Below are 27,495 nucleotides of genomic sequence, written 5' to 3' on the forward strand. Positions count from 1 at the left end.
GGGTTTCCCAGGATTTTCCCCAGTCCTACCAGGTAAATGCCACGATGGTATCTAGTAAACAGACCCAGGCCGATACCTTTGCAAATCCTTTCCATTGTTATCGTTGTTGTTAGATATCCTGTATAAAATGGCCTCTGAGCTGTAACTGGTGATTATTAAATTTAAAAAAAAGACGACTTTTAGATATGTTTATTCTCTTTATTCAACAGTACGCGTCAGTTAATACATTAACATATATAAATATGATTAAAGTAAATGTAATACTGGAAGTTTTACAAGTATGATTAAGATGTTCAAAAACAGCTTCATTCATGAACAACAACACGTAACACAGTTAAATCTGTAATTTTTTAAAAAGCATTTTCAAACAATTGGCTTCATCGCACCTTCTTTACTTGCACTTGAAACATTACAAATAACAAGACAATGTAAACTGCAAGTCCGAAATCATGGCACATGAACTAAATACTGACTACAATAAATATTATCTCGGACTAATCTTGCTATACGTCTATCGTTTTCACAAATGTTCAATGAAATCTCCCATGTTCATGAGAGAAATTTCCTTAAAACACGAATGAATTTTGTAATATCACATCTTATGGCATCAAGCATTATGGTACAGAAGTACACTAAGTTTAGTCCAAGTTAATATTTGTAATTATGCATCAGTTTAGTTTGTTAAGTTGTCAACTCTTATACAATCACAAACACTAAACCAGAATACTGTAACAAAAGTATTTTTGAAAAGTTGCCAGTAACCATTATGTTAGCTGTTGTAATAGAAGTTGCTGCAATAGGTTACATATATGTTTATATTACGATGCAATTAAAACAATACGAAAAAATAATGTCGCATTTAACACGAAGATTTTGAATAATATCTAATCACAACCCTATTTCTGCAACTCTCTAAGCAAATCTAAATATACCTTTGAACATCAATAATGAGTTGCGCGTCCATGAACATGAAGATACTCTTCTGGACATCATGGTATACTCCAAATCAGATTATTAATATCCGCTTGAGACTAGTTATTCATTCCCTTCTTCCAGTGTAGAGTGCAGTGTTTGGGATGGACGGAGGGCCCGCACTCGCTCGAAGTAAAAAATGCTTCGAGAACCAAACAGTTTAAACAAGTGAAACGAAGGCCCATTCATTATCTGGATATCATAATTCCAAGAATTGACATAGCATAGGTAGACATGCGTCAACAAAAGCGAAGTTTGATCCACACCATCGTGTAAATTACTACAAATTTGTTGAAGAATGTTCTGGTACTTTTCTGAGTCACGAAATTGTGGACTAGAGTGTAAGTCGACATTTCTTGAATTCGGCTCCGAAAAATATGGAACCTCTTTCCTATCAATGATATTTTACGCCAAAGCTTGCATAGAAACATTGTCATCTTGCTCTCTATACATAAATGTGTTGTAATTGGAATAAAACGCAATGTACATTTGATATGTGATAAGCGTTTGAACTCATTATCGCGTGCCCAATTTTGATGCACTCCTACCCACTGTACATGATACTGCCAGAGTAATGACACTTTGAAGAGTCTACACGAATGAATCTATATATTGTGGACGCATTTTTGATCAGTTGGGAATGGTTCAAATATACACCTGGGGCACTCAAACCTCCCATATGAGGTAATAATGACCGAGGCCTTGTGTTGTAACACGAATGAATCGACTTTGAGTAGTTATTGTTTTGCGAGGTCAACATATCGGAATCTATTAGCAAATCTTCTTGTCTCTTGGAATCTGTACTATATTTGTAACACTATGAAAGCAGTGTACGACACGCACCATATCGCACTGCTCGATATGTTGCTGCATAAACATGATTACTTACGCATGATATATTTCAGTTTGTCCCACAATTATGTCCTTAGGCTAAGGGAAACGATGAGTAATGCGAGTGAATGATGATGGAAGAAGTGGTGGAATAAACATGTGGGAGAAACGGAAGTATCCTGAAAAAATCCAGGGACACGATGTTGTCCAAAACAAAATTACTTGGCTGGGGTTACTTACGCATGAACTGTGACACTTGCTATACTCTTAAGACTACTACAATATCTTCTTCTTGACTCTATACATTGACGTATCGCTAGTTGTTGTGGATTCTCCACTTACGAAAAACCTTCCTTGGTCAAACATGAAATAAATCTGCATATAGAACAAACAAAACACCTTCCTGTTTTCTTCCCGATAATTTGCTAAACTTTATTTTTTTTTTAAATGTATATTAAAAGTGAAAGGTACTACACAAATCTTTGATTCTGGAAAAGTTTCTCTTTTTAAATTACATATCTATAATTACAACAGATAACATGATATCTACTCGTTTGGAAATTCCCGTAGTTTAGCTATGAAACAAATGTTACATGTGTTTATATCCTTATCCATCACTGAAATTTCGAAGAATGGGGCTTGCTATTAATATCGGATTCGAGTCACTACTTGGGTTTATATCCAAGGTATTGAGATTATAACTGCGAGCAAAAGGATAGCAAAAGTCATGAGGCTGAGATGAATCCACACCTGTAACAAACTATGGGAACAACCTACCAATTTTTCAGATGAGTGTGCGACTGTAATTATGGTTATATGTTACTGTAGATGGTAGTCTGCCATTGGAAACTGCATAACAACATTAATCGTTGAACAGGATGAGAATCCAATTATGTTTCATGTTTAAGAGAGAATGCTGTTAAACTAAAAAAACTAAATCTGCGGGCATTCTGATCGGAGATTTTTCTGCTAAATATATAATTCACATAATTCTATTTTCTACACAACATGATGAGTTGGAATCATTTTCAACATAACCCTGCGAGTTCACTTTATTTTGAACATCAAGAAGTCTAATATATCATAACAAAATTTTCGTTTATATTTTAGCAGTGCTTTCTATTTAATACGTAGTGAAGGATTCACTGGAATCAATTATTTTTCTTTAGCTAAGTGATATTAGCAGTTAGCTTATAGGAAGAAACAGCATACTCAATTTCAACTCTTCAAGAGAAATAAATCACGCATTCTTTAACCAAACCTGAAATGATGATTTACTCACGAATTTGGAACCGATAAGCATTTTGGGTTTGCGTTTTTATGTTTTACGTCCTTATCAATCACCGAGGTTATGAAGGACAGGGTCTCCGAACCACAACTAGGGCTTGAATCCGGTGAAGTTAGCAGGTGCACAATACAACCATAATACAAGATCAACCCTCATATATTAAAACCACACTATCTTGACTCCGAGACAGCAGTCTCGGATGTGAGAAAGATTTAGCAAGAAGTTTTTACTAACCGAGGAAGTAGCTCAAGTGGTAGAGCATTGGCTTCGCATTCGGGAGGTCGTGGGTTCGATTCCTGCTGCCGACTATCCTGACTGAGGTCTTCCAGGGTTTTCCTCAGTTCTACAAGGAAAATGCCAGGATGGTGCCTACTAAACAGGCCCTGGCCGATACCTTCCCAAATCCTTTCCGTTGTTATTGTTGTTGTTACATATCCAGTATAAAACGGCCTCTGAGCTGTATCTGGTGATTGTTAAATAAATAAATAAATAAAATAAAAGTTTCCACTCAGATCAAGATACAACAAGGCGCACTTTTGGAAAAGTCCATTTTCTTTATTCAACAACTTGTGTCACTTATGTACTTTAATCCCATTCTTCTAACTTGTTAAAAATACAAATGGAATTATGTTTGTTGTAATTATTATATTTTCTTATTTATTTTAGTATGTGTTATTCCACAGACAGCCTCAAGTTTGGAAGGAAATGAGCTTATCCGGGTAAAGAGAATGAATATATTGCATGTAATTAATATAATCTACATAAATTAGAAAGAGCAGTCACACCAATGCTATAACATTGATTTCCAGACTGAAATCAAGAGTTGAATTTAGTACCATGCATAATATCAATTACACTTATATAAATTATTCAATTTTACCTATGATATACTGCAATATTTTCAACCTTCCACTTTTTCCTTGTATCTTCGCAAATTTGTTTGATGGATTTTTCTGCCATAGGAACATATGCTTCATACTCAAGTCTTACAACCTGTAAGAAGCAACGTAATATCAAAATTTACAATCATTTTCAGCCTAATAATCCTGTATTTATTTATTTTAAAAATTACAACGTCTTATGTGACTAAGCACAAATAGGAAACAATAATCTTATTAAAAAAAAAAAAAAAAAAAATAGAGAAACTTTAAAATGCACTTTTAAAGGAAATCTAAATAATATTTTTCACTGTTCTTGTCAAGGTTCGTTTAAAATTATTTTTTAAAAAATGTATCCAGGTGTAAAAACTTTCGCTAACTAAACCAAAAGAATTTAAAATTATTCTCTTTTTTTTTTCTTCGTTTGACATTTATCATACCTTTTACAACTTAACAATGATAGCATTTTTTTTAGTGGTCACTTTAAACGATTAATTGATATCTTGAAGTGTATTGTACAACTTACTACAAAAAGTGAGAACATAATCACACACATAATAAAACATCATGAGTACTTTCAATAAAACGCTTCATCAGACAGGAAGGGGAAAAAATAGGGAGAAAAGAAATATTAAACACAGAAAATTAGCTGTCTCTAGAACGTGTAACGTTTTTTTATATTTACTCTTTTTATTTATTATTGATTTTTCATTATTTATATGTTTACTTAGTATCTACTAGGATAATTTCTCATTTTTTACACCTACATATTTAACAAAGAATGAAATGAAGCGAAATCCTTTGTTTTACGTCAAACGTATATACCCTGTAGGCTAAAGGAGGCGGATGATTAATGAAAGAGATTGACTGTGAAAGAATTGGTGCAATGGAAATGTGGAAGGAAACGGTTAGTTATTTGGAGTTTAGTGACTCCCATTTGAACCGAGGCTATATGAGACTTGGACCTACAACTTAACGTGGGATTTGAACCACATAAGCTCCCATCGGGAATTGATTTTGGGTATCCCGCGCCGAAGGCTCTATGCTACTTATACAGCCATGAGAGTTCTAGGAAGGAAAAGGGAGAAACACGAGAAAAAACACAGATACGATGTTGTCTACCACAAATTCACCTGGACTGGAATTGATCCAGGGAATCTTCGCATCAGAGGTTTCATGCTTTCCTTTTTCCCATTATTATTTCATTACTGCCTTAATTTTTGTAGGCATCTTTAAGGTTTTTTCACCTATTTATTCTATAATTTTAGCCATCTGTGCATTACCCTCAGATAATGCATTTCATAATGCCCACCTTAACGTTTTAACTGATTTTATCTGTTCTATTTCCTTCCTCTTCCTATTTAATAAAGTGTTTTAGCAAAAGTGCCTATTACATACTATTTTAATGTGTATGATTACATTCCCACTAGTTTGTTAGTTGGATTTGAATTTAGCGTCTCTTTCAGCAGCGAGGTTATATGAGATGTGCATACACAGCTTAACTTGGGATCCCAACCACATGAGATCCTACCGAGAATCCAACCTGTGTCTCCCACGCCAAAGGCGCGTACGCTAATCTCATTAATCTGTAATAACTCTTCCTGTTGATCTACTGGTAGTGACTAGAGCATACACATTTCATGTACCTGGTGTAGGATACGATTACCGGTAGAGAATATTAAACGCATCGAATTCCACCTTAAACTGTCGGTCTAAATCTCATATCAGTTTGGTGCTGCAAAGGACTCTAAATTTCAATACAAACACGTATATTTATATGTGAAAAATGGTTCTGGTAATCCATTATATATATATATATGTATGAAACAAAGGACCCCAAAGCCGGAATGGAAATTGAAATACTTACCAAAAAATGGTGAAAACAATCATACAGATTGAACAAATTACCTGCAGAACCATTTGGATATATATATACACACACAACCTCCGACAGAAGAGGATTGTTTTGTTAATTAAAATTGTTTATCATTTCTTTTCAGCACCGAGGTTATATGAGACGTGAATCTACAGCTGAAGGTGGAACGCAAACCACTGTAATCCGTTTAATGCTCTCCCACCGGGAATCGAAGCCAGAAACATGTGCATCAAAGGCGTACGTGCTTACTAAAACCAGTAGGGAAGGCTCAATAGATGGGGAAGGTAACAAGTGCGGAGAAAAGAAAATACTGAGGAAAATTCCAAAACAGAGAAGCAGTTGTGTAGTGTTCATGTTGGAACATGTTGGAAGCTTTGATAAGCGAAGGATGGAAAAGTAATTAAATCTACCTGTTCCAGTAGAAATGAACTTCAGTCGAAATGGATATCACTAAATATAGAACTTCATATGAATAAAACACTTTAAAACTCACTTAATGTCTATTTCTAAATATTTTACATTTGTTTAGTGTGTCTAACTGCGTACAAAACCAAACGTAAGACATACTTTTATCATCTAAACAGTATTAATTTTATACTTTATTACAATTTTGATAGCCAGAAGGTACAAGACTAATAGTATTATCAGCTTATCATGGAAACTTATTTACGATTTCTTCTCCAATATAAGAAAATTATAATGAGTCTATACCTTCTGATTCTGAAAATTATCCCTCGTCGTTCCAACAAAAAGCGATACAGCACCACAAGACGATGCAGTTACTAAATTATATATCTCTCCAACATTTAATTCGTCATTTGTCAACTTTACGAATTCCATGATTCACATATACAGGAACGTATATATTACAGCTAACCTGTAAAAGAAGAAATTAACAACTGTATGAGTGAAGTGAAAGAAAGTTCTATACTGTATTTCCCAGGAAGAGTAATGATATAAAAGCATGGTCTATCTCTACTGTATTGCTGCTCGTGTGACAAATCGTGAACGTAATTCTGTTAGACACTTGCTGCTGTAGTCAATTTATAACAGGGTGTCTACTAAAATTCCAAAATGAAATTTCATGACTTTTTATTTTTTCAAACCATAAAATTTAATAACATTCTCAAGAGCGAATTTGGGTGCGAATTGTGCCGAATTTCACGCATGCGATAGACGCGTGCTTTGCTTGCGATTTGGTAGCGTCTAAAGCAGACCATAGACATTTTTGGTGGTGAATTTTGACGTTTTATAGAACAAAATTTTCCAGTCTATACTTACGTTTGTACAGACAAAAAAAAGTCACCCAAGAGCTAAATTTCTTGACTTTCATGACCGTTTTCTGATTTCGTGACTTTTTCATGATTTTCGTGACTTTCGTGACCGATAGACACCCTGTATAAGCGCCTCTTCTGGACTGGACTGCATAAATATAACTAGAGGAATCCAACCCAGAAGAACTTTCTACCTTTTTTATATGATATTATAATGTATAGCAGCCTCTTTTATATATTATAATGCAAAGGGGCTCATCAAGTCTAATGTCTAATATGAAAGAAAACTGCGAATACTATTAATAATGAATAAATGCTAGGTACATTATATTAGCGATAATATTAGTTAAACCACTTAACAATGTTATATTTATTCATTATATATATATATATATATATATTGAACTTTTTAATTAAAAGAAGTACGTGCAAATGTGCATATGAAAGATTTACTGTATCACTAAAGAAAGCATTGGACGTTTTAACACATATATTACAGTAATGTCCACTCCATAATAAATCTAAAGAATGCGTCTTAGGTATTGATTTAAGAACTCTCTTATTTTACTTACACCTAATCACTACATCGCTGATGGTCCACGAACGAACATTGAACACGGTTAAAAGAAAAGTGATCATCTTATTACACTCACTTTTGCTTGTTTTATCAACTCAAAGTTGCCACTCATATCCAGACTATGCTTAACTGTTGATATTAACTATAACAAGAAATGTCATTGAGACATATTCTTCATTAACTTCACTGAAGTGTTTTTTTACGCATAAAATACGTAAATATTCACTATTGATTACTGGTAACTACAATTTGAAATTTACGAATCACAGAGGTTTCGAATTTACGAATCAGGAAGGATTTAAAGAGATTACTTCAATAAACCTTTAAACCTGTGTTTTATAAAATTGTTCGATTGATGAAAACAAGTAAGAAAAAATGGAAAAAATCTTAGTGAACACTTTTTTAACGTAAGACAGCTGGTATTTCCTCATTGAACCTTCTCAAACTCAGGTTTTCTCACACCTAATAACATTAGGATCTTCTTCATAAATTTCTCAGTGAGAACGAACAAATAGCTACAAAAATATTTATGACTCAGGTCGATAGTAAAAAATATGTGATCACTGTTTTGTAATTTGAATAGCTTCCAATTAAACAAATTACACTTCCATTTTTGAATGTAAATGGTAGGAAAAGTGACATTTATTGTTTTGGCGAAGATATTTTTCGCAAAAGCATGGAAAAAGAGGTGCAGAAATTTGTTCCTCTTTTAACGGTTATCAGGTTATGGCACTAACCAAGTTCCATAAATTCTTGCTTTAATTCCCCCTTCTTTCCCCCCAGCTGCAAAGTATAAAAAGTAAATTATATATATATATATATATATATATATATATATATATATATATATAGAGAGAGAGAGAGAGAGAGAGAGAGAGAGAGAGAGGGAGAGAGAGAGAGGTGTGTTTTGTATAAATAGAATAGTCAGTAAAATTATACATAATAAGCGTAAGCTACCCTTCATAAATATACTGAAATTTTAATTCATGAATTTGATCTAAAATTACACTTGATAGCTAAGTACTTCCGTTCTGTGGCATTTTGAACATTGTTCATTTTGAATAGAAAAACATGATATATGAATAATCAATCTGTCACATGCCTTAATATAATTTACCGACATTTCCTTTCTTAATATACGATGAACAGAATAAATAAGTAACATATAAAGTGGAAACACGAACTAGTATAACCAAAGTAAAAGGAACTGAAACAGATGATTAGCCAATCAAGACATCTGAAACAATTTGCAGATATCCCCAAAATACGTTATGTCATTGTTCGTACAACTTCCATTTACTCTGATATAATGTTAATCAAATGGCATCAAACAAATAAGGTTGGAGGACGAGATATACACAACAAACAAAACAAAGAAACAGATAAAAAGAACTATAAGCTCAGAGAGACTGTGGATGGCTCCTACTTTTATTTACTAGTAGTATTTTGTTACCGCTACACTTACTGTAATCTACTTTTCCACGTGCTAAATATATATTTGGGCAGACCTGGGAAAGATAAGAATAGATTAACTCAAACTGTATTTTCTGTGTAATCATGGTAATAATTGTGTAATCATGGTAATCATGGCTCAATTAAGTATAGAACCTAATAATACTTAAGATGCAAGGGATTTTCTGTTCAGTTTCAAAATAGATACAAATCTTTGAATATAGTGATAGTTCTAAATGAATTAATACACTGAGAATATTTTTTCCAAAGTGTCATAAATTTGTCCACGACGCAAAAAAAAAAAAAAAAAAAAAAAAGTATAGAAATGTCCATTCCTCGGCTATGGTATGGACAAGGTTCAAATACTTCCTCCTTTACATGCTCCTGACCTGAGCTGACTCACCCAACTTTCTCACACCCTGATGCAAGAAGGAAAGAAAGAAAAAAAAAAAAGCCCCGACAAAAATTGTTGCAAATCTCTGCACGAAAAAGAAAAGTGGGAAGATAATTGATATAATCAACTATTCATTTCCTTTACTATTGACCTGAATCACCACGGAAATTTCTGTAACAATTTGTTCATTAGTAATCGAGAAATCCAAAAAAGTTCTAATGTTATTAGATAGGAAAGAACTTGAGTTTGAAAGATTCAGTGAAGAAGTACTATCGGCCTTAAGAGAATATGAAAAATGTGATATCCATAATACATTACCTCCACTAATTGGCGGTATGATTGCTATTTCATCTCCGTTCTTCAATGAAATATCTCTATCGCTCTCTATATACTCTTGGTTCAGTGCGAGAATTAAGTTCTCTTGTATTGGTTCCAAAGAAAATTCTTTTGCGATTAAACTGACCAGAATACTGTAAGTAGTAATGGATGGAAGATTAATTGTTATGTCCTTATGACCACTTAACTCGCGAGCTTTGGCAAAGAAAAGAAGTTTGACGATCACTTTCTCCGATTCTGCCATTCAAAACCTAGAAAAGACAACAATACACTAAAATACTAAAATTTCACGAATAACATAACAATTTACATTCTCTTCACAAAACATTATTTTAAAGTATAACAGTACCGGCAGAAATTCATAGTATATTTAAATATTATAAATTTACTTTTTGTCATCTTATATACATTTCAGACTGGAAAAATAGACAATATTTCGGAACTCAGCACATTTGGTGGTAGTATTTGGCGATATCTTGCATGTGGATGAAGATTTCTACTGTTCTCCAATGTTTTTACCGAATGAAAAATAAATAAATAAGTAAATAAAAAGATCTGAACTCTAATCTGCCGCGTGCGAATTCGATATGCTAACCATTAAGCCACACCGAGAACTGATAAATGAAGTTCATATTAGTGATTATATCACATCATTCTCTCTTCTTAGTCTGATTCTTTGATGTGTGTTTTGTGTAACTGAAAATGATATTCGTTTGTTCCTTGAAATATTTTGATAAGAAAAATACGTTGTATTAATTTGGAATATTCTGTTCATCTAATGTACGTAATAACATGATGTAGCGCCATTTGAAAATAAAAAAGTAAATATCGATATGACAGTATTGCACTGCTTATAGCATTAATGATAATGCTTTTGGATACCCTCTATAGAATGCATAATATAATCAAATTTCTTATAGATTGCTTAAATATTATTATTATTAAGTATTCTGACTTTTAGCTGGACCTGGGACTAATGTTTTCTTTTGCTAATTTAATTTTAGGTTGAAATTTTACCACTGTCAGATCAGATTACTCAAATCTTTATTGGGCCATGACTTCACTATTTATGGCCACTAGCATATACAACTTTGGAATATGTTACATCTTCGGATGGGCTATCTACGGAAAAAGTTATTTTTTTGACATCTGTTTGTCTATTCATCTTGATGTACACTCGCCTAGAGGCCATACTATTCAACGCACCTAAACCAAACTTAAGGTTTTACGTAATTTTCCATGCGGAAGGGGTAGAATTTTCTTCCTACCTCTAAACGTAGGGTAATTTACTGAAAGATTTTTTTTTTAATGCTATATAAGGTGCAGCAGTAAAAGTCTTGGCTCTAATAGTCATTAGCAAACGAAAAATATCTACCGCGTTTTAAATTCTGGGATCCTCAAAATAAACAAAACTTCAAACGAACTGGAACGAATAGTTTTTTCTAATTGCTAAAATTAAAATACACTATGAAAACTATTTGCAACATAACAACGAAAATCCTGTCTACTAACGATTTCTTGAAAAGAAGAGGTGCCTATTGGAAATGCTGCTATACGTGACAGAAGAAAAAGAGATGTGTCTTTCTAAACTTATTGATCTTTGCGGAAGTTCAAAACTATCGAAAAACATTATGTAATTTTTACAAGTATAAATAGTACTGTGTAAAGAGTATGTATCGCACCTACCATTATTTTCACTAAGAAAAAACAGTGTATTTGCTGTGTATACAGTACATAAATAAATAATAATTGCTTCCAGTATTATTGGGAGCGAAAGACACTTTTCAGTGCCACAAGAATTAGATTTTTTTTGATTTGCTCAAAAACTACACATGAGAATTTACTCTCTACCACATTATCTTGTTCAGCTCGACTTGATCTATCCACTGATACATGTTTTATATTTGTCAACATTTTACCTAAACAAAAATTAAAATTTAAGAGTTAATGATAATTTTACGCTATATATATATATATATATGGTCTTTGTCATTTCACTTTGACAGTGCAACTTAGGGTAGGAAGGGGACAGGGCGCAAAATTTCCGGTCACCAGGTGGCCATTGGTGACTAGAAATTAGAGCTGGTGACCAGTAGGAGTCGTTTCTTCCTAAACACACAGGGCTGCGCAGTTTCTGTTTCGCAAGAAAATAATTGTCACTGAGTGAGAGAAAACATGGAATGTGAAGTCTTTCTTTGCCAAACCAAAGGCCGGATATTGGCACCATCATTTTTGGATTTCCGAGTGCGTCTGACTTTGAAATTTTGCGCCCTGTGATGGACATATATATATATATATATATAAATGATCGAAAATGACCGATATTAATGTCAAATCCATAGTTTTCTGGGTCGCTGAGATGAACAGTGACACTTTCTATGGTGTTTAAATCAAAATTCAGCCCTTTAATGTCCAAAATTAAACGTATTATGCTAGTATCTTATTAACCATACTATGCAGTGTGGTCTATTAGTGTCACAATGAAGAACATAATAAGGGTATATTCCATTATCAGTTTCACCTCAATAATTGTCGTGGCTCTTATAAACCATTGATTTTGCGGGTTCACAAATTAATTGTTTTCTTCTCAATTTCAATCATGCATAATTAGATTTATCGATTGGTATGTGGCCCATCTTGAAACATTTTTTTTTTTTTTTTTCGTTAAGCGCTAGTAAGATTGTAGAAGTATTATTATTATTATGTAAACTATCGGTATGGAATAATCATGAATTATAATCCAAATAAATGTTATTTGCCATCATCACTCGTCAGAGGTTTCCTTTCTTGAAACGAAATCTAGGTAATACTCCTGGGCTATATTCTGCTGACCAAGTAACACGTTAATAGATGAAAAAGAATTCCTATTGGATTGATAAACAAAGAGAGAAATATCTCTCTTCACAAATAAATAAATATTTAAAAAACATACGCACACGTACATAATGTCCGTTTGCTGAATTTTAGCGTCCCTTTTCGACTCTGAAGCTATATATGACGCGGATCTCAGTTTATGGTGGAATTTGAACCACCGTAACGTGTTCAACTTTCAATGGTCTCTCGAAGGTACATGCGATAGCCATTAGATGAGCAAGTAGGGCTGCTCATAATGTACATCAAGCATAAAATTCGTATACATTAGATCGAACTCGTGACTCTTGCATGAGTCTTCTTCAAATATCAAGTTTCACTGTAAGTAAGAAGGAAATCTTTATGTGCCAAATTCAGAAACAGAATTTAGGATACATTATTTTAAACTACACATTTAGCTGTGCCAAATTCAGAAACAACTTACGATACTATATAAATTATTTCAAACTGCACATTTAACAATACTTAGATCACTAGTAATTTAACAACACTATTCCATAAAACTGCACAAACACATAATTATTTTATGGCTCTCAGCTTTGAATAATTCTAAAAGATCGTATTAAAGAAAACTAAACTGTTATACTGCCAAGATGTGCTATGAATAAAGAAAGAACAAATCTTATATTACTTTTTTTTAAAATTATCATTAATAATTTGTATTATTTGATTATAAAGCAAAATTAACATTTTGAAGAATAGTATTCCAGTATTTCACCAACCTGCATCTGATGTGATTCTTTATGAACTAATTGCCTACTACACGTGCTGTCTGTTGTACCTGAAGAATTAGTTAAGCAGAAACGACCATCTATCATTGTCGATTATCTAGATCATCATCTTTCTACAAACATATAAATGCTTACTTTTCCATTGAAGAAAGGAAGAAAGAAAAAGAGGAAGAAGAAACGCTAAAGTAATGAATTATGTTTTCAACTCAGGAAGACAAACTGTATACAACAGTATGTAGCTTATCGGCAGGATAAAGTTCACAGTGTCTTATCATGTTTGAAGAGATTAATAAGGCTTTACTCCATCACCAAGAAAACAAACTCATGGCCGATTAAATGAATAATATATCATCGTATTGACGCATCCTTAAAAGGACACAACTATATTTAATTTTATAGATTATTTGAGTTGTAAAATCATAAAATTAATGGCATTGTCGTTCAATATTAAAAAGAACGAAGTAACATTACATACTGAATCTATGAAAACTTTGGTCTTCCTCATAACCTTACGATTAACGAGATAATAGGTTCAAACCACGCTGGAAACACAAGCCTCCGACAACAGTACAGTTTTCTGATTTCACTTCGATAATAGATCCTGTCCTTGCGTAAAGACGCGCAGCGCAACCAAGCAATTAATAAATACTTCTGCATCTAACACATATATTTTACGATGCCCCTAGTTATTCAATAGTATAGCAACGTCCGAGGAGCGAAAGATCAGGAACGTAAAAAGTCCGAAGTATTATAGTTTTCTATTTTACCAACTATGAAGACCTATTTACTTGTGATTGAAGTCGGTAACCCAGATTCATAAGAAAGCGACTAGCAACTACATTAATTTCAGTTGTCCTAAATGCTTGAATTACAGTCACAATTTTTATGCGTCTGGAATGTTCTTGAAATACCTACGGTACAAAGATATAATTACATAAAAAAAGAGAGGGAATATTTTAACATTAAACACCACTGACAGGAACGGATACGGCTCTACATGAGATTTCGGTTTATATCGGACCTATTCTGAGGGAACTTACTTTATGAGAACCCTCGTAACTACCAACGATGATGTTCTATTCCCCTCCAGCACTGTGAACTATCGCTCGACATCATAATTTCCACTTAAGTTACATTCATTTTCACGTTTCAGTCCATTTTACGTACCTCTAACTTTCTCTCGTAACCATGGATGGTGACAATCACGATTCCCTTTGAGGAACTTTCTCTGCATTGTCGGTAAAACACAATACTTTACGGTACATAATTGCCGTAAGGCATAACTGTTCCTACTACGCGTTAGATAAATGTAGGCATCACTCACTATCACAAATGTTTTCCATTTTGCCCTTCCCCACCTCAAGTGTCCTTCTACAGTATGCGGTACTTTTTCTTATGTTCAGTGTAACCACCTAGATGTTACTGCTCTGGTTTAAGTTACTATTTGATTTTAGCACTCTCAGCTTCTTTCATCTCAAAGTTTATTTATTTGTTTTGGATTTTTTGTCTAAAGACTATTTATACATGTAAATACCATTTGTAATTGTTCTTGTTATCCCTTAAATTTGGATAACCATTATGGCGAACGGACAAAAAATGTACCTAGTCCTATCAGAAAGTATCACTGGTTGGTTGGTTGATCTGGAGTTCAGCATGCCGTTCAGCACCGAGGCTAGATAAGACGTAGATCTACAGATTAACGTATCACAAGAGCTTCCGTCGGTGATAAAGCCCGGATCTCCAGCGCCCAAAGCGCATACGCTAACAATACAGCAACAAGGGAGATAATCACGTAGTGTCATCCACTTTTGAATGTACTGCAGCAATGTACTATTAACAATAAAACCAAACCATTTGGCAAAGTAATTTTATTTACTGTTTTGAAATATTTAATCTAAATGAGTGAACTGCCGAAATCTAGCAATTCAGTGTTGGAAATCAACGTAAAGAATTTTTTAAAGCTAATTCAGACAGAAGAAATAATCGTTTTTTGCTAGATTTAAATGACCCCCCAGAGAATTTTGTTTTTCAAATGTGTAAGATTTTATTTATTTTTAGAATAATTGTAGTTTATGGCAAACATGGTTCTTTTAGACAGAGAGAAACTGATAAAAGTTACGGTACCTTACCAACTGCCTCGTACTAAAGCTGTTTCCTAGTTTTAAAAAAAAATGGCAGAAACGCCCGCACGACTTTTTTCAGGGGCAACACCGACACACAGGCCAAGTTGCGAATGTACACACCTTGATGCACATAATGTTTGATTTAAAACCATTATTATTTACGCACATTATATAGTTTTACTATTACAATAAATATATTTAATACTGTAGTGTGTAACTAGATCCAATATGACAACTATTTGAACGTAAAGAATACATTATATATTAATACAATACTACCCTTGTATGTTCCAACGGTAATGATAAGTAATCTCTACTCTTGAATTCTTATCGATATTTTCGGCGTAAATATCGAACATCTTTCATTGGGATATAGTACGCTAAATTCAAAAGGTATTTTATCACAGATCTACAAACGGTATGCAGATGAGCTATGGCAACGCAATTTATCTATTCCCTATGTATCATGTATGGCCTTAAGTGTAATCAATATGAGGTTAAATCTTCGTATTTCAGTATAGTCCTTCTGGAACCTGTCAATAACTCGTTGAAGCACACATCTTTACCAACAGCAGCAGAAACTTCTATGTACTTAAATGCGAAGTAATTTTGAAGAATCAATGTTGCCATAACCATTCTATATCCAGTTTGGTAATTTATTTATAATCTTTTTTTCTTTCCGTATATGCAAACATTATGTAAGAGTTTTGTTGTCTTGAAACTAATAAGTTTACTTCTGTATAAGTCAATTATAAAAATTCAATAAAGATTCTCCTGACCAAGGCGCCACAGTGATATAAAAACAATCTGATACACAGGCCTGCAGAGTTTGGCCTTAGATTGTGGATAATGGTACACTGGAAAGTTTGAACTTTACAGTATAATGGGAACATTAACATAAAAATAAAAAATAAAAAAAAAATCCAGATACGTATGTATACTCAGTCGCCATGGTGAACTGGTGATGGAGATTTATCGAGCCCTGACGATAGGTATATGTGTTGTGAGAGTAATTTTGAAGAATCAATGTTGCCATAACCATTCTATATTCAGTTTGGTAATACAGATTAAGAGGAATTATTGGACAAAATATTATTATAATAAAATGGCAATTTAGTTTTGAGTTTGTAATTCGGTTGTCAATTGATAAATTGCAGTCTTGAGTACACAAGTGGTTTTGAAGAAGTAGCTTACTAGGAAATTTTAAAAATATAAAGACTAGGTGTCTCGTGAAATTGTTTGCAAATTTCAACAAGCATTAAATGGAACAAATGTTGCAAATAAGTTTGGTTCGTGCAGTTATTGCTAATGGAAAGTAAGAAACACATTTCAAATTATTATCATAATTACTTATCTTGTAAGTACTCCTATGGCGAACACAATTCTTAAAATGGTGAATATTTCGACTCCAATTCCTTGATTTTCCTTCATCAGGATTGGAAAACAAGTTGATCACATTTTATGATGCTATAACGCCAGTGGAAACCTTGTACTTATTTTGAATTAATAGTTTTCTATAAGAAAATATTGTATACGTATGTTTTTATGATTGAGAGGATTAATAATAAAATAATGAATTTCAATTAATTTAGTTGTGATTTTGTCTGTTAACTGTCAGAGCTGAATTTAACCAAATTTTTATTTTTCTTTTGTTCTATGGAAGTTAAGTAAAAGAACTAAAGAATTTTGGTAACTCATAACAGTGTTGAAATTTATTACAAAACAAAAATTGAAGTGTGAGAACAGCAAAGTTTTTTTTTTTTTTTTTTTTACCACAACTATGGTTTTTTACATTAAAAAACAAAAAGGTGAGACCACAACAGCTGATTTTAGAACAACTAAAGCTTAGAGACATTGGATGGAAAAAGTAATTAAATGCGATGAATTTCTCTCCGAAGATCTTTGCAACACTTTAACTGCCATATTGTTTTACTTCTGGTTTTTGAAATTTTGTATGAGATTCTTCGCTTTACAGCAGGATGCCTCGATTTTCGAACTGCCTTTTATATACAAGGGTCGTTCAAAGTTGACCGGGATTTTCGTACGTAAATAATCGATGAATAGCCGGATCATGTGGAAACTTGCGGGTGACGTAATGATTATTTCTCGAGTAACTAGCGTCCGGCATGACGTATTTGGTGCATGCGCAGCAGTTACAGCGAACATGACGGCAAGCAGTGTGGCTGTGGTTGTGGAGCAGCGGTGTGTAATCAAATTTCTTGTGAAGGAGAAAGTTAAACCAGCTGAGATTTTCAGAAGATTCCAAGCACAGTATGGTGAACAAACGATGTCACGGACAAGAGTGTACGAATGGTGTGAACAGTTTCGCGAAGGACGGGAGCTGGTGACAAATGAAGCGCATGGACACATTCGCCAGACTGCAGTCACACCAGTAAATATCGCACGTGTTGAGCAAATGATTCTTGAGAACCGGCGAGTAACAGTGCGGGATATTGCTGCCGAGGTGAATATCAGTGTCGGGAGTGTTGAGACAACCATTCACGACCAATCACGCTTCCGCAAAATCTGTGCAAGGTGGGTTCCTCGCCAGCTGACATTTGATCAGAAGTGGACACACATGACGGTCAGTGAACAGCTTCGGAATCTGTTTCGAGCCGAAGGTGATGAATTGTTGCAATCCATCATCACGTGTGATAAAATATGGTTGCACAATTCAACCCCAGAGACCAAAAGAAGCAGCATGGAGTGGCGGAATAAAGGTTCCCCGCCGCCCAAGAAAAGCAAAACGAAGCCGTTCGCTGGAAAGATCACGGCAAGTGCCTTCTGGGACATGATGGGTATTATCCATGTGGATTTTCTGGACAAAGGGAGCACAATTAATGCTCAGTATTACTCTACATTGTTGAGTGGTGCTGTACGAAAATCCATTTGCAAGAAAAGACTTGGGAAGTTGTCTGGAAATGTCATTCTTCTCCATGGCAATGCCCGCCCTCGCACGGCCAATGTGACAACAACTACTTTGGCCGAAATGCGCTGGGAAGTTCTGTCCCATCCCCCTATAGTCCATATTTAGCCCCCAATGATTTGTTTGCACTCCTTAAAGACAATCTGGGAGGGAAGAAATTCACGACAGACGAAGCACTGCGGAATGATGTCCTCCAGTGGCTACGACAAGAACCAAGTTCTTTCTACGCCAAAGGAATCAGGGAGCTGCCACAACGATGGCAAAGGTGCCTCGACGCGCACGAAGAATACTTTGGAAAGCTGATATAGTTTGGTGCTTCTTGTGCTATGTTTCCTCTGAAGAAATAAAAGTCCCGGTCAACCTTGAACGACCCTTGTAAAGAAACTGTTATCTATAGCAGAAAACTACGTAACCATTGTGACTTTTTTCTTTCTTTTTTTTCTCGATTTTTTAGGTAACTTGTATCCCATTAAGATTGGATACATATATCTTTATTTGTTTCTTCTTCAGTCAGGATGGCTGGCTCAGGGAATTTTACTCCTATCCTACATAGAACTACTTACCTCTTTGTTACTTTACAAAATTGTGCACATTTTTTCCTTCTAGAAATTCGTCCCACAAAACGCAGATGGTGCTTCACGTATCCCCTTGTACGACTTTTTTTTATTTTTTTTTATTTTTATTAAGTTTGGATCAATGTCTCATGATTATGCATAGAGGCTAAGGTAGACTGTGATGATGAGATAGATGATAATGGTTGCATGACGAAAGTGGAAGGAAACGGCAGAACCTCGAGAAAACCCATGCATGGTGTTTATCCACCACAAAGTCCATTTGGCGAGAGATGGGATCGAACCGGAAACCTGTGCCAGAGTGTGCCACCGCGGTCCCACAAGGGAATTCCACAGTTTCATGTGTGCAAAAGAATATGAATGCTTAAATGGTACATTAAGTAGGAATATGACTTTAAATATACCTACAAAATTTAATAAAACCCAATATAGCCCAATTTTACCCAGTAAAACCTACTGGGCTGGGTTTTCTTTTCTTTTTTTTTTAACTGGGTTTTTCACAACCCTGCTTTTTATACACAAAAACCAAAACTACCTCTATGTAACCTTGCCACTTTAAAATTCCTTTCTTGTATCTTTTAAATTTCTTACGTAATTTGTATCCCATCAAGATTGGGTACACGTATCTTTATTCGTTTGCATTTCTTTCTCGTCATTATGAGAACTTAAGAGATCCGGATGAGAAAAAAAAAAAAAAAAACAATAAAATAAACTTCTGTTCATATGAATATCTGTCCCTAAGTTCTTTTCTTTTTCTAAAAAAAAAAAAAAAAAAAAGTCATTTTGTGGTACCGAATAAAGAAAGAATAGCATGATAAATTATTATTGTACATTTAAACATTTTATTATTAATTAAAAAAAAAAAATCACTGACTTCTTTTCAACACAACAGATATCAATACGTAGTAGCAATAACAAAATCCTACTACAGGGAAGACACTAGGACTACAACACTAAAATTATATCTATTTGAGACCATAAAGAGCACTTCACATGCTCTCTAAAACGTTATTATAGCACGTTAGCTGCCATGTCGTTGTGATTGGACCGACAACTTTCATTTCATTTACTTGTTATTAGATGGCTGTTACTTTAAAATGTATACATCTATGATCCGAAACTGTGCGATTTCATCACACACAATGTAAAAATGAAATGAAATCTTTCAGTTTTACGTCTCACGGTTATACCGGATAGGCAAAAGAGACGGTGATGAAGAGAAATTAATGGAATGAATAAAGTGGGAGGAAAAGGGATAGTACCGGTTCACCACAGGGTTCACTTAATGGAAGGTGGGATCGAACCAGACCCCATGCACCAGAGATGAACGCTCTACCACAGCCACCGCGACCCCACATCACACAAAATGTTGCAAAGAAATATGATGTACTTATTATTAATCATTAATTATCGTGTATCATTATTAACTTATATTATTAATTAGTACCGCTAGATGCGTTCAGCTTCAGGCTATATTTTTTACATTATTATCGACCAGATTGATGTCGTGTTTTATAAGTACATCAATAGAACTTCAACAATGAAATAGATTTTATACATAATCTTTTTATTGCCGAAAACAATTTATAATCTAAAATAGCCAACAATTAATGCTTTCACTGAAAAGAAATCAATAAAAACCAAGGTACATAGTACGAAAATATTAACAGAAATGACGCTTTTGGCAACAGATCAGTAGTCACTGATTCTGGGATAGAAACACAGACCCATCCAAATTAGTAACCCCTCCCCCATAAAATCTTAGTTTCCACGCGATTTATTGGTGTCTGTTGCTACGATTTGTTTCTTCCACTATTAGATCAAGAACATCATTAGTGAAGAAATCTGTTGAAGAGGAGGGAACTGATATTATATTGCACTGTCACTGAAAATTAAACTGTTTATGTAAACCTTCATATGTGAACCAATTACTAGACTGTGCACCAACAACATTCCGAACATCACTGACATTAGGCACATCACTACCATCACTTCCAACAAACATATTACAACAGGTCTGTGGATAGTGCTGTAAACAGGGTTGGCAAAAACCATGGTTTTATTGAAAAAAAAAAAAAAAAACGGATTTTTTGGTTTAAACCCGTTTTTCTGTTTTCGGTTTAAACCTTTTTTTTTTTTTTTTTTTTTTTTTGTTTGTTTAAATAATTTGTTCGATGTATTTATATCACATATGGACAGAAACAAGTTTGTTTCGCCTTGGTGTTATTATACATCAACCGGGTTGTGCTGGAAGGTGTCACATAAACTTAAAGCGGAATCCAAACCGTTCCTCAGCTTACATTCGAGAGAAATTGTCCTCCATTTGAACTCGGAACCAGGACTAATTAGCCACAAATGTGATACATCTGCCGCCTCACTCACGAAGACTCCTGATAAATATACGTTGTACTAATCTTTACATATTTGTTAATATAATTGTGAAGAGTCATTTCAGAAGGACAAAAAATAAACCGTTGCACAAATGAAACCAATATACAGTATTACATATGAACAATTTCAAAATACTGCAGACTACAGAAGAACTAACTTAGTCCAAGTTAGTTCACTACGATTTTTACAGTCCAAGTTAAAGAAATACGACGACTTAATCTGCATATCAGCAAGAAAAGTGAATAAAGATACGAATTAATTCAGTCCACTTTGGTTCTGACCCATTTATACATAAATAGATACCAAAGATACTTCTGATTTCAATAAATGCCTCTCGTTGGGTTTGTATGAGTCTCTCTCCCGCCCCAAAAAAAGTACGGCACTTCGATGTAGTTTATCAACAGTAAATATTATTAAAACGAAACAATATTTAGAATTTTTCTTTGATTGCAACTGCATAACAATAATAATAAACTATATATATATATATATATATATATATATATATATATATAAAAGAAACATTCATAAACTAATAATAAGAACAAAAGTTCCTTTTGTAGCATAATCTCTGAGTAATGAATGGGGTATTTAGGTCTGAATATAAAACGAATATACGGGAGTGAAATGTGATAACCCACAAATGTGTTTTCATCAAGATTTTACGAACACATACACTTTTAAGAACGTTTTTGGGTTTAAACTTTTTTTTTTTTTTTTTACCAGCTGGTTTTGGATATTTTTTCACCTTGCCCTGACGCGGAAAAGATACAATTCTTGTTTGCAGTGTCAACCCAGCATACGATGATGCGCTTTTTTTCGCATGAATAATCTTTTCTATGGCTGTTTAGTTTGCCTGCATATCATAATCTTTACATATTATTTGGGAATACGCCACAATAATAGGAGTGCAGAATGTGGTAAGGAAATATGTAACACAGGAAAAGTGAAGGAAAATATCAACATATCTTTTAATTTTGGCGTAACTGAACATGGGTGATATCACAATTCACGAATCCACAAATTTGTAAAGATGGAATATGTAATGTCATTTAAAAAGATGAATATGTAAAGTAACGAAAATGTACGGTACTATTCCCTCTGACATTACTACTGATGTATTAAAAAAAATTAATGCATAGTGTACTCTTCTAAGCACGTACCAGTCTATAAGGAGCCCATAATGTACTGAATTTCTAAGTGAATGCAGGGTGTTGTCATGATCAGTAACGATAAAACTAATTGACAGGTAAGGCATCTAGTAACATGAGGAACTGTTTTCACTATCCTCGGTTTACGCACACAATCACAGTTGCAAATGCAACTGCTCCTTACGAACGCACGCCCCCCCCCCCCCGCAAGCCCAAGAGTTTTACTCTCCCTCGATTCGGTTAGACACATGGGTTAAGTTTCGGTAAGTTCATCCATGCTACCTATGTACTAATTAAATGAAATAAATCAAACCTAAGATATTCATAAGCAATTACTGTCATGTTGAAAACCTAGTGGGGCTTAACGGAATAACTGCCAGATACTCTCCTTGCCTTTAGGGCCAATAGCATAGTTTTATTTGTATTTTTTTTTTTTTTTTTTCGCGCTAGCGTTTATTGCGTATATCTGGACATATTAAATGCCTTGATTCCATAATAAAAAACTGTCACCTAGCTGCACACCAAAAGCGTAGAATGGCATAAATAATAACTGTTATAGTATTTAATTTGTCAAATGCAGATTTTCATTGGTGCTATTATATTTTAAAGGGTATAAATTTGTAAAATCAATGGAAGAAATATCCACTTGATTTCACAATACGACTGTGTTTGATATAAAATTATGGGTCTACTCGAGCAGACGGTTCTACGAAAAACAAAATTTATAGGTAAAATATAATGTGAAACATTTTTCGTGAAGGAACAAAATCGTTAATATAAATAATTTCTGTCAGTGCACAGCATATTGAAATAGATTTTGAATGGTAATGAAAGTATTGCATGTTTTATTTACGGAAGCGTAAGAATACAAGAATGCATATAGGGTAGAAATAAACGACAGGAATTTTCGGTTCATACATTAGTCATGGACATGTGCGATGGATGTAATGCAAACATACAGTTTTATTACAAAGAACTGTGTAATAAAGACAGTCATATTATAAAGTTTCTGCAGCGTCATGTTATAATGAATAGTAAAATCAACTGTGCGAAGTGTGGAAAAGAAGTAAAAATTCAGAAGAGGCAATATATATATATTTTTCTGTCATAAAGACAAGAAACGAAGACAGTGTAACACTCACATATCAGTTGTGAAACGTATCTTTTTTTATATATATTTTTTAAAGCATCGATATTAACTGTGAACAAAATATTCGCATTTATAATGCATTGGTGCATTTTGCCATATCCAAGATCGGGTTCAGCCGAGCAGACGGTTATAACGAATATTTTAAGTATTATTCCACTATCCTTGTTTATACATATACCCCCATCGCTGACGCGACTGCTCCATACGGACGCATCCCCTCGTTAACACTCGGAGCCTCCTGCTGCGCTCCTGCCCTGACTCAGTTAGATAGCATTCCTACTTTTTAGTGGCCACCTAGCACAAGTTGGTTCGTGGTTTATGCACAAGTACATGTTCTGCAAAAAGAAACTGGAAAGAAACATTAAAATTTGGATCAATCGTCTGCTCGAGTAATGCCAAAAATATATAGGAATCTTACTTTTCATATGTATAATACAGTAAAAATATAAAATGGAAAAAATACTACATAACAAAACTACTACACTTTGTCATGTAGTATTTCATATAAGGAAGACATGGTAAAATGAAATGCTATGAGGGAACTACACAGTGATCATAGAAGTATTGCACACCTGTGACACACACTAGACATTTCTTTTTATGCTATATGAAGTATATTTCCAATATCCTCGTTATTGTTATGCCCAATGTCGCTGATCTGCGTCCTACGGATGAACCCCCAGCGAACCGCTTACTGCCTTCCTGCCTGATTCAGCTAAATGGTATTCGTGCTTTTTAGTGGCCACTTAGTACTTAGCACAGTCACGAAAGTAAGTATTCTTCAGTTGACCAAATTTCTTTTCGTAATTACTCAACAAAAAAATAACCGGCATTACTCGAGCAGACGGCTCTATCAAATTTTCACACATGTATTACATTTTCCGGTCTCTCCTTGCAGAGCATGCACTAAATGAGGAGCTAATGCATAAACCACGAACCAACTTGTGCTACCTGGCCACTAAAGGCACGAACGCCGAGTCAGAACAGGGGCGCAGCAGGGAGTACCGAGCGGAGCGTCCGTACGGAGCAGGCGCGTCGGCGACGGGGGGCATACGTAAAGGCAAGGATAATGGAAAAATACATAAAATATCCGCAATAATTTTCACCTTCAAAAATACTTAAATAATCGTAATAACTCTTACTTTCAAAATAGCTTCACTGGTTTTCCAGGTACGAATGGCCCGCTGCGAGGAGAAATTCGTCTGTTTTGAATTTTTACCTCTTTTGCACACTTCGCATAGTTGATTTTACGTTTCAACATACCATGACGCTGCAAAAACTTTATAATATGACGCAGTTTTTCACACAATTCTTTGTAATAAAATCGTATGCTTGCATTATACCCATCGTAAATGTCCATTGCTTACACTAACAGAACATTCTCGCCGTTTATTTCCACCTTTTTCGCATTCTTGTATTCTTCCGCATCAGTTAACAGTTACACTTAGAATACGATCACTCCCATTCAAATTGAATTTCAATATGATATCTAATGACAGAAATTACTTATATTCACACTCTACTTCTTTTATGAAAACTGCTTGACATCGTATTTTACCTATAAATTTTTAATTTTGGTAGAGCCGTCTGCTCGAGTGAACCCAGGCAAGTTATTAAGTTATAACTATTCTAAGGATAGCAACAAAACGATCCAAATTAATTCACTTTTTCCCCGAGTTATTGACAAAGGAAAATTTGTCAACTGTCAAATACTTTCTTCGGAGTATGTTTAGTACAAGGGGTCCAGAAGCACGTAAAAAACACAAAATTTACAGGAGAAATGAGTGATGCAAGTACTTAGACGTAACATAACGTAACCAAATCTAAGCTAACTTAACATAAACTAACGTAAGCTAACCTGAACTAACCTAAACTAACGTAGTATTAGTAGAAATAAGCGAAATTCTATCATTTTTTGGAAAATTATGCGGGACTCCTACACTAATATAACATAAACTAAACTAACCTAACGTAACCTAAACTAGCCTAACCTAACTAAAACTAACCAACTCTACCCTAAACTAACCGAATGTGAGCAGAAATTACCAAAATAGTAACATTTTTTAGAGAAAAAAGCTGGACCCCTTCTGCTAAACATAGGCCCTTTCTTCGGCAAGTATTCACTTTAGACATGGCAGTGACAATAACCAAATCATCTGAACTGGTTACCACAGTTACAGTTGCAGTTCCCAAGGAAAGACAGAAAATGTGCCCTGCGTGGGTCTAACCCGCCTTTACTCGGTATCGCTTGCTCGCCAATACTATTTACTGACAGGATATCACTGCCTTGCCCAAAGTAAAGAGGGTAATAGTATACATGAGAACGTCGTGATGTACGTTTCTTCTGTGTTCTATTACCACTTCTACACGAAATACCATAAATTTTCTACGTAGTGCAATAGTAAGAAGTATCCATGTGCACAAGACATGCGATATGCGTTAAATCCCCAACCCCCTTACACACGTAGTCATAGATAAAGTACAAGGGCACTACACATGCAGATATGAAGTACAGGTACGTTCTGTTTTATTTTCGTATCAGTCGATAAGTAAATCAAAGGCGCTTTGTTTCCCCCTTGGTAAGTTCGTAGATACTCAATGAACAATCCCTGAAAGTATGAGCGTCCAGCTCCTTCGGGAACTGACGCGGCTTTACGTTTACTATATCCGTAGAGTTACCCTGTCGTTCCTGTGTGTACAAATATTTTTATATTGGCTCCTATTTTGTTCTCAGCACTTCTAAAGTTAGTCTGTACGGAGAAAGGCATCCCTCCCTTTAGAAGTGCTTCTAAGATTTATATATTTATTTAAGTTTAATTGGGATATCAGCAACGCATTCTAAGACAGTAATAATTTATTCGTGGTAAGATAAGTTAATATTTCATAAAAAAAATAATGCATATCACTAAATCAGGATATTACCTTTCATTGTCACAGTGACATTGTAATCAACAAAAGGAAGATATGTGCAGGGGTATAAAACAAGCAAGATTTCCTTTATCAAGGGTGTAGGGTTTACAACGTTCAACCTACAGCAATTTAAACATTACTAGCAGACCAAAAAGCTGTGACTTCGTATGAGACATGGTAATAATTGCCAATTCAAGTGTACCTTGAAAAAGTCCTAAATTAATGCACGTAAATTGCTCGAGACATATCTAAACACTAGGATATTGCTACATACGTACGTACGTTAAATAAATCAAATGAGCAATTCCGGAACGATTTCTGTTCCAAAAGAACGATTCGTTCAATTGTCTGAAAATATCGAGGATCGTATACAGAGTCGTTCTGAGGCTTGATTAGAGCCAATCTAAAGAGTTCTAATTTTTGTTTCCCGCAGTAGTCAGGCCTATAGTATGAGCTAATGAAACGTCAAAGCAACTTTACATAATGTCCCAAATCTATGAACATTGTCTACGATAAACGGCTCATTCCGTACTGTCTACAAAAATATTACAGAGCGCAAAAAAACATAAATAACTGCCCTAATTAAAATCACAAAATGAAACTCAGAATATGCGTTGCGTTGTCGCACACCGTTACGCAAAGTGCCTCACTGTAGGGGTAAAGATAAGGAACTATCTAACTATGGGAGTGAAATTTATCGAGTTGTCATCAATTACTCGAAACCGTTAAGTTTCGGGTATTATCGAAATTTCGAATATCGAACTATCGATTATTATCGAAAGTTCGTACATT

At 34.5% G+C, this 27,495-nt stretch overlaps 1 protein-coding gene across 2 annotated transcripts in view; it reads right to left on the bottom strand.

Moving 5' to 3' along the window:
* Mocs2B (Molybdenum cofactor synthesis 2B) overlaps positions 1–26,949 on the bottom strand; it is a 61,373-nt gene extending 34,424 nt beyond the window's left edge. The window contains exons 1-3 of one of the 2 annotated variants that reach the window (XM_081730490.1): positions 26,906–26,949; positions 6,557–6,722; positions 3,972–4,084 (exon numbers count right to left, since the gene is read on the bottom strand). In XM_081730490.1, coding sequence (XP_081586616.1) covers positions 3,972–4,084; positions 6,557–6,685 — 242 coding nt within the window. In that variant the 5' untranslated portion in view covers positions 6,686–6,722; positions 26,906–26,949. Of the gene's footprint in view, positions 1–3,971; positions 4,085–6,556; positions 6,723–9,860; positions 10,001–26,905 lie in introns of those variants that run through there. The other variant, XM_081730489.1, reaches the window with a different exon arrangement.
* Between the last annotated feature and the right edge of the window lie 546 nt (positions 26,950–27,495).

The sequence above is a fragment of the Thermobia domestica genome, chromosome 11 (genome assembly GCF_964235325.1).
Source record: "Thermobia domestica chromosome 11, izTheDome1.hap1.1, whole genome shotgun sequence".
Lineage (NCBI taxonomy): Eukaryota > Metazoa > Arthropoda > Insecta > Zygentoma > Lepismatidae > Thermobia > Thermobia domestica.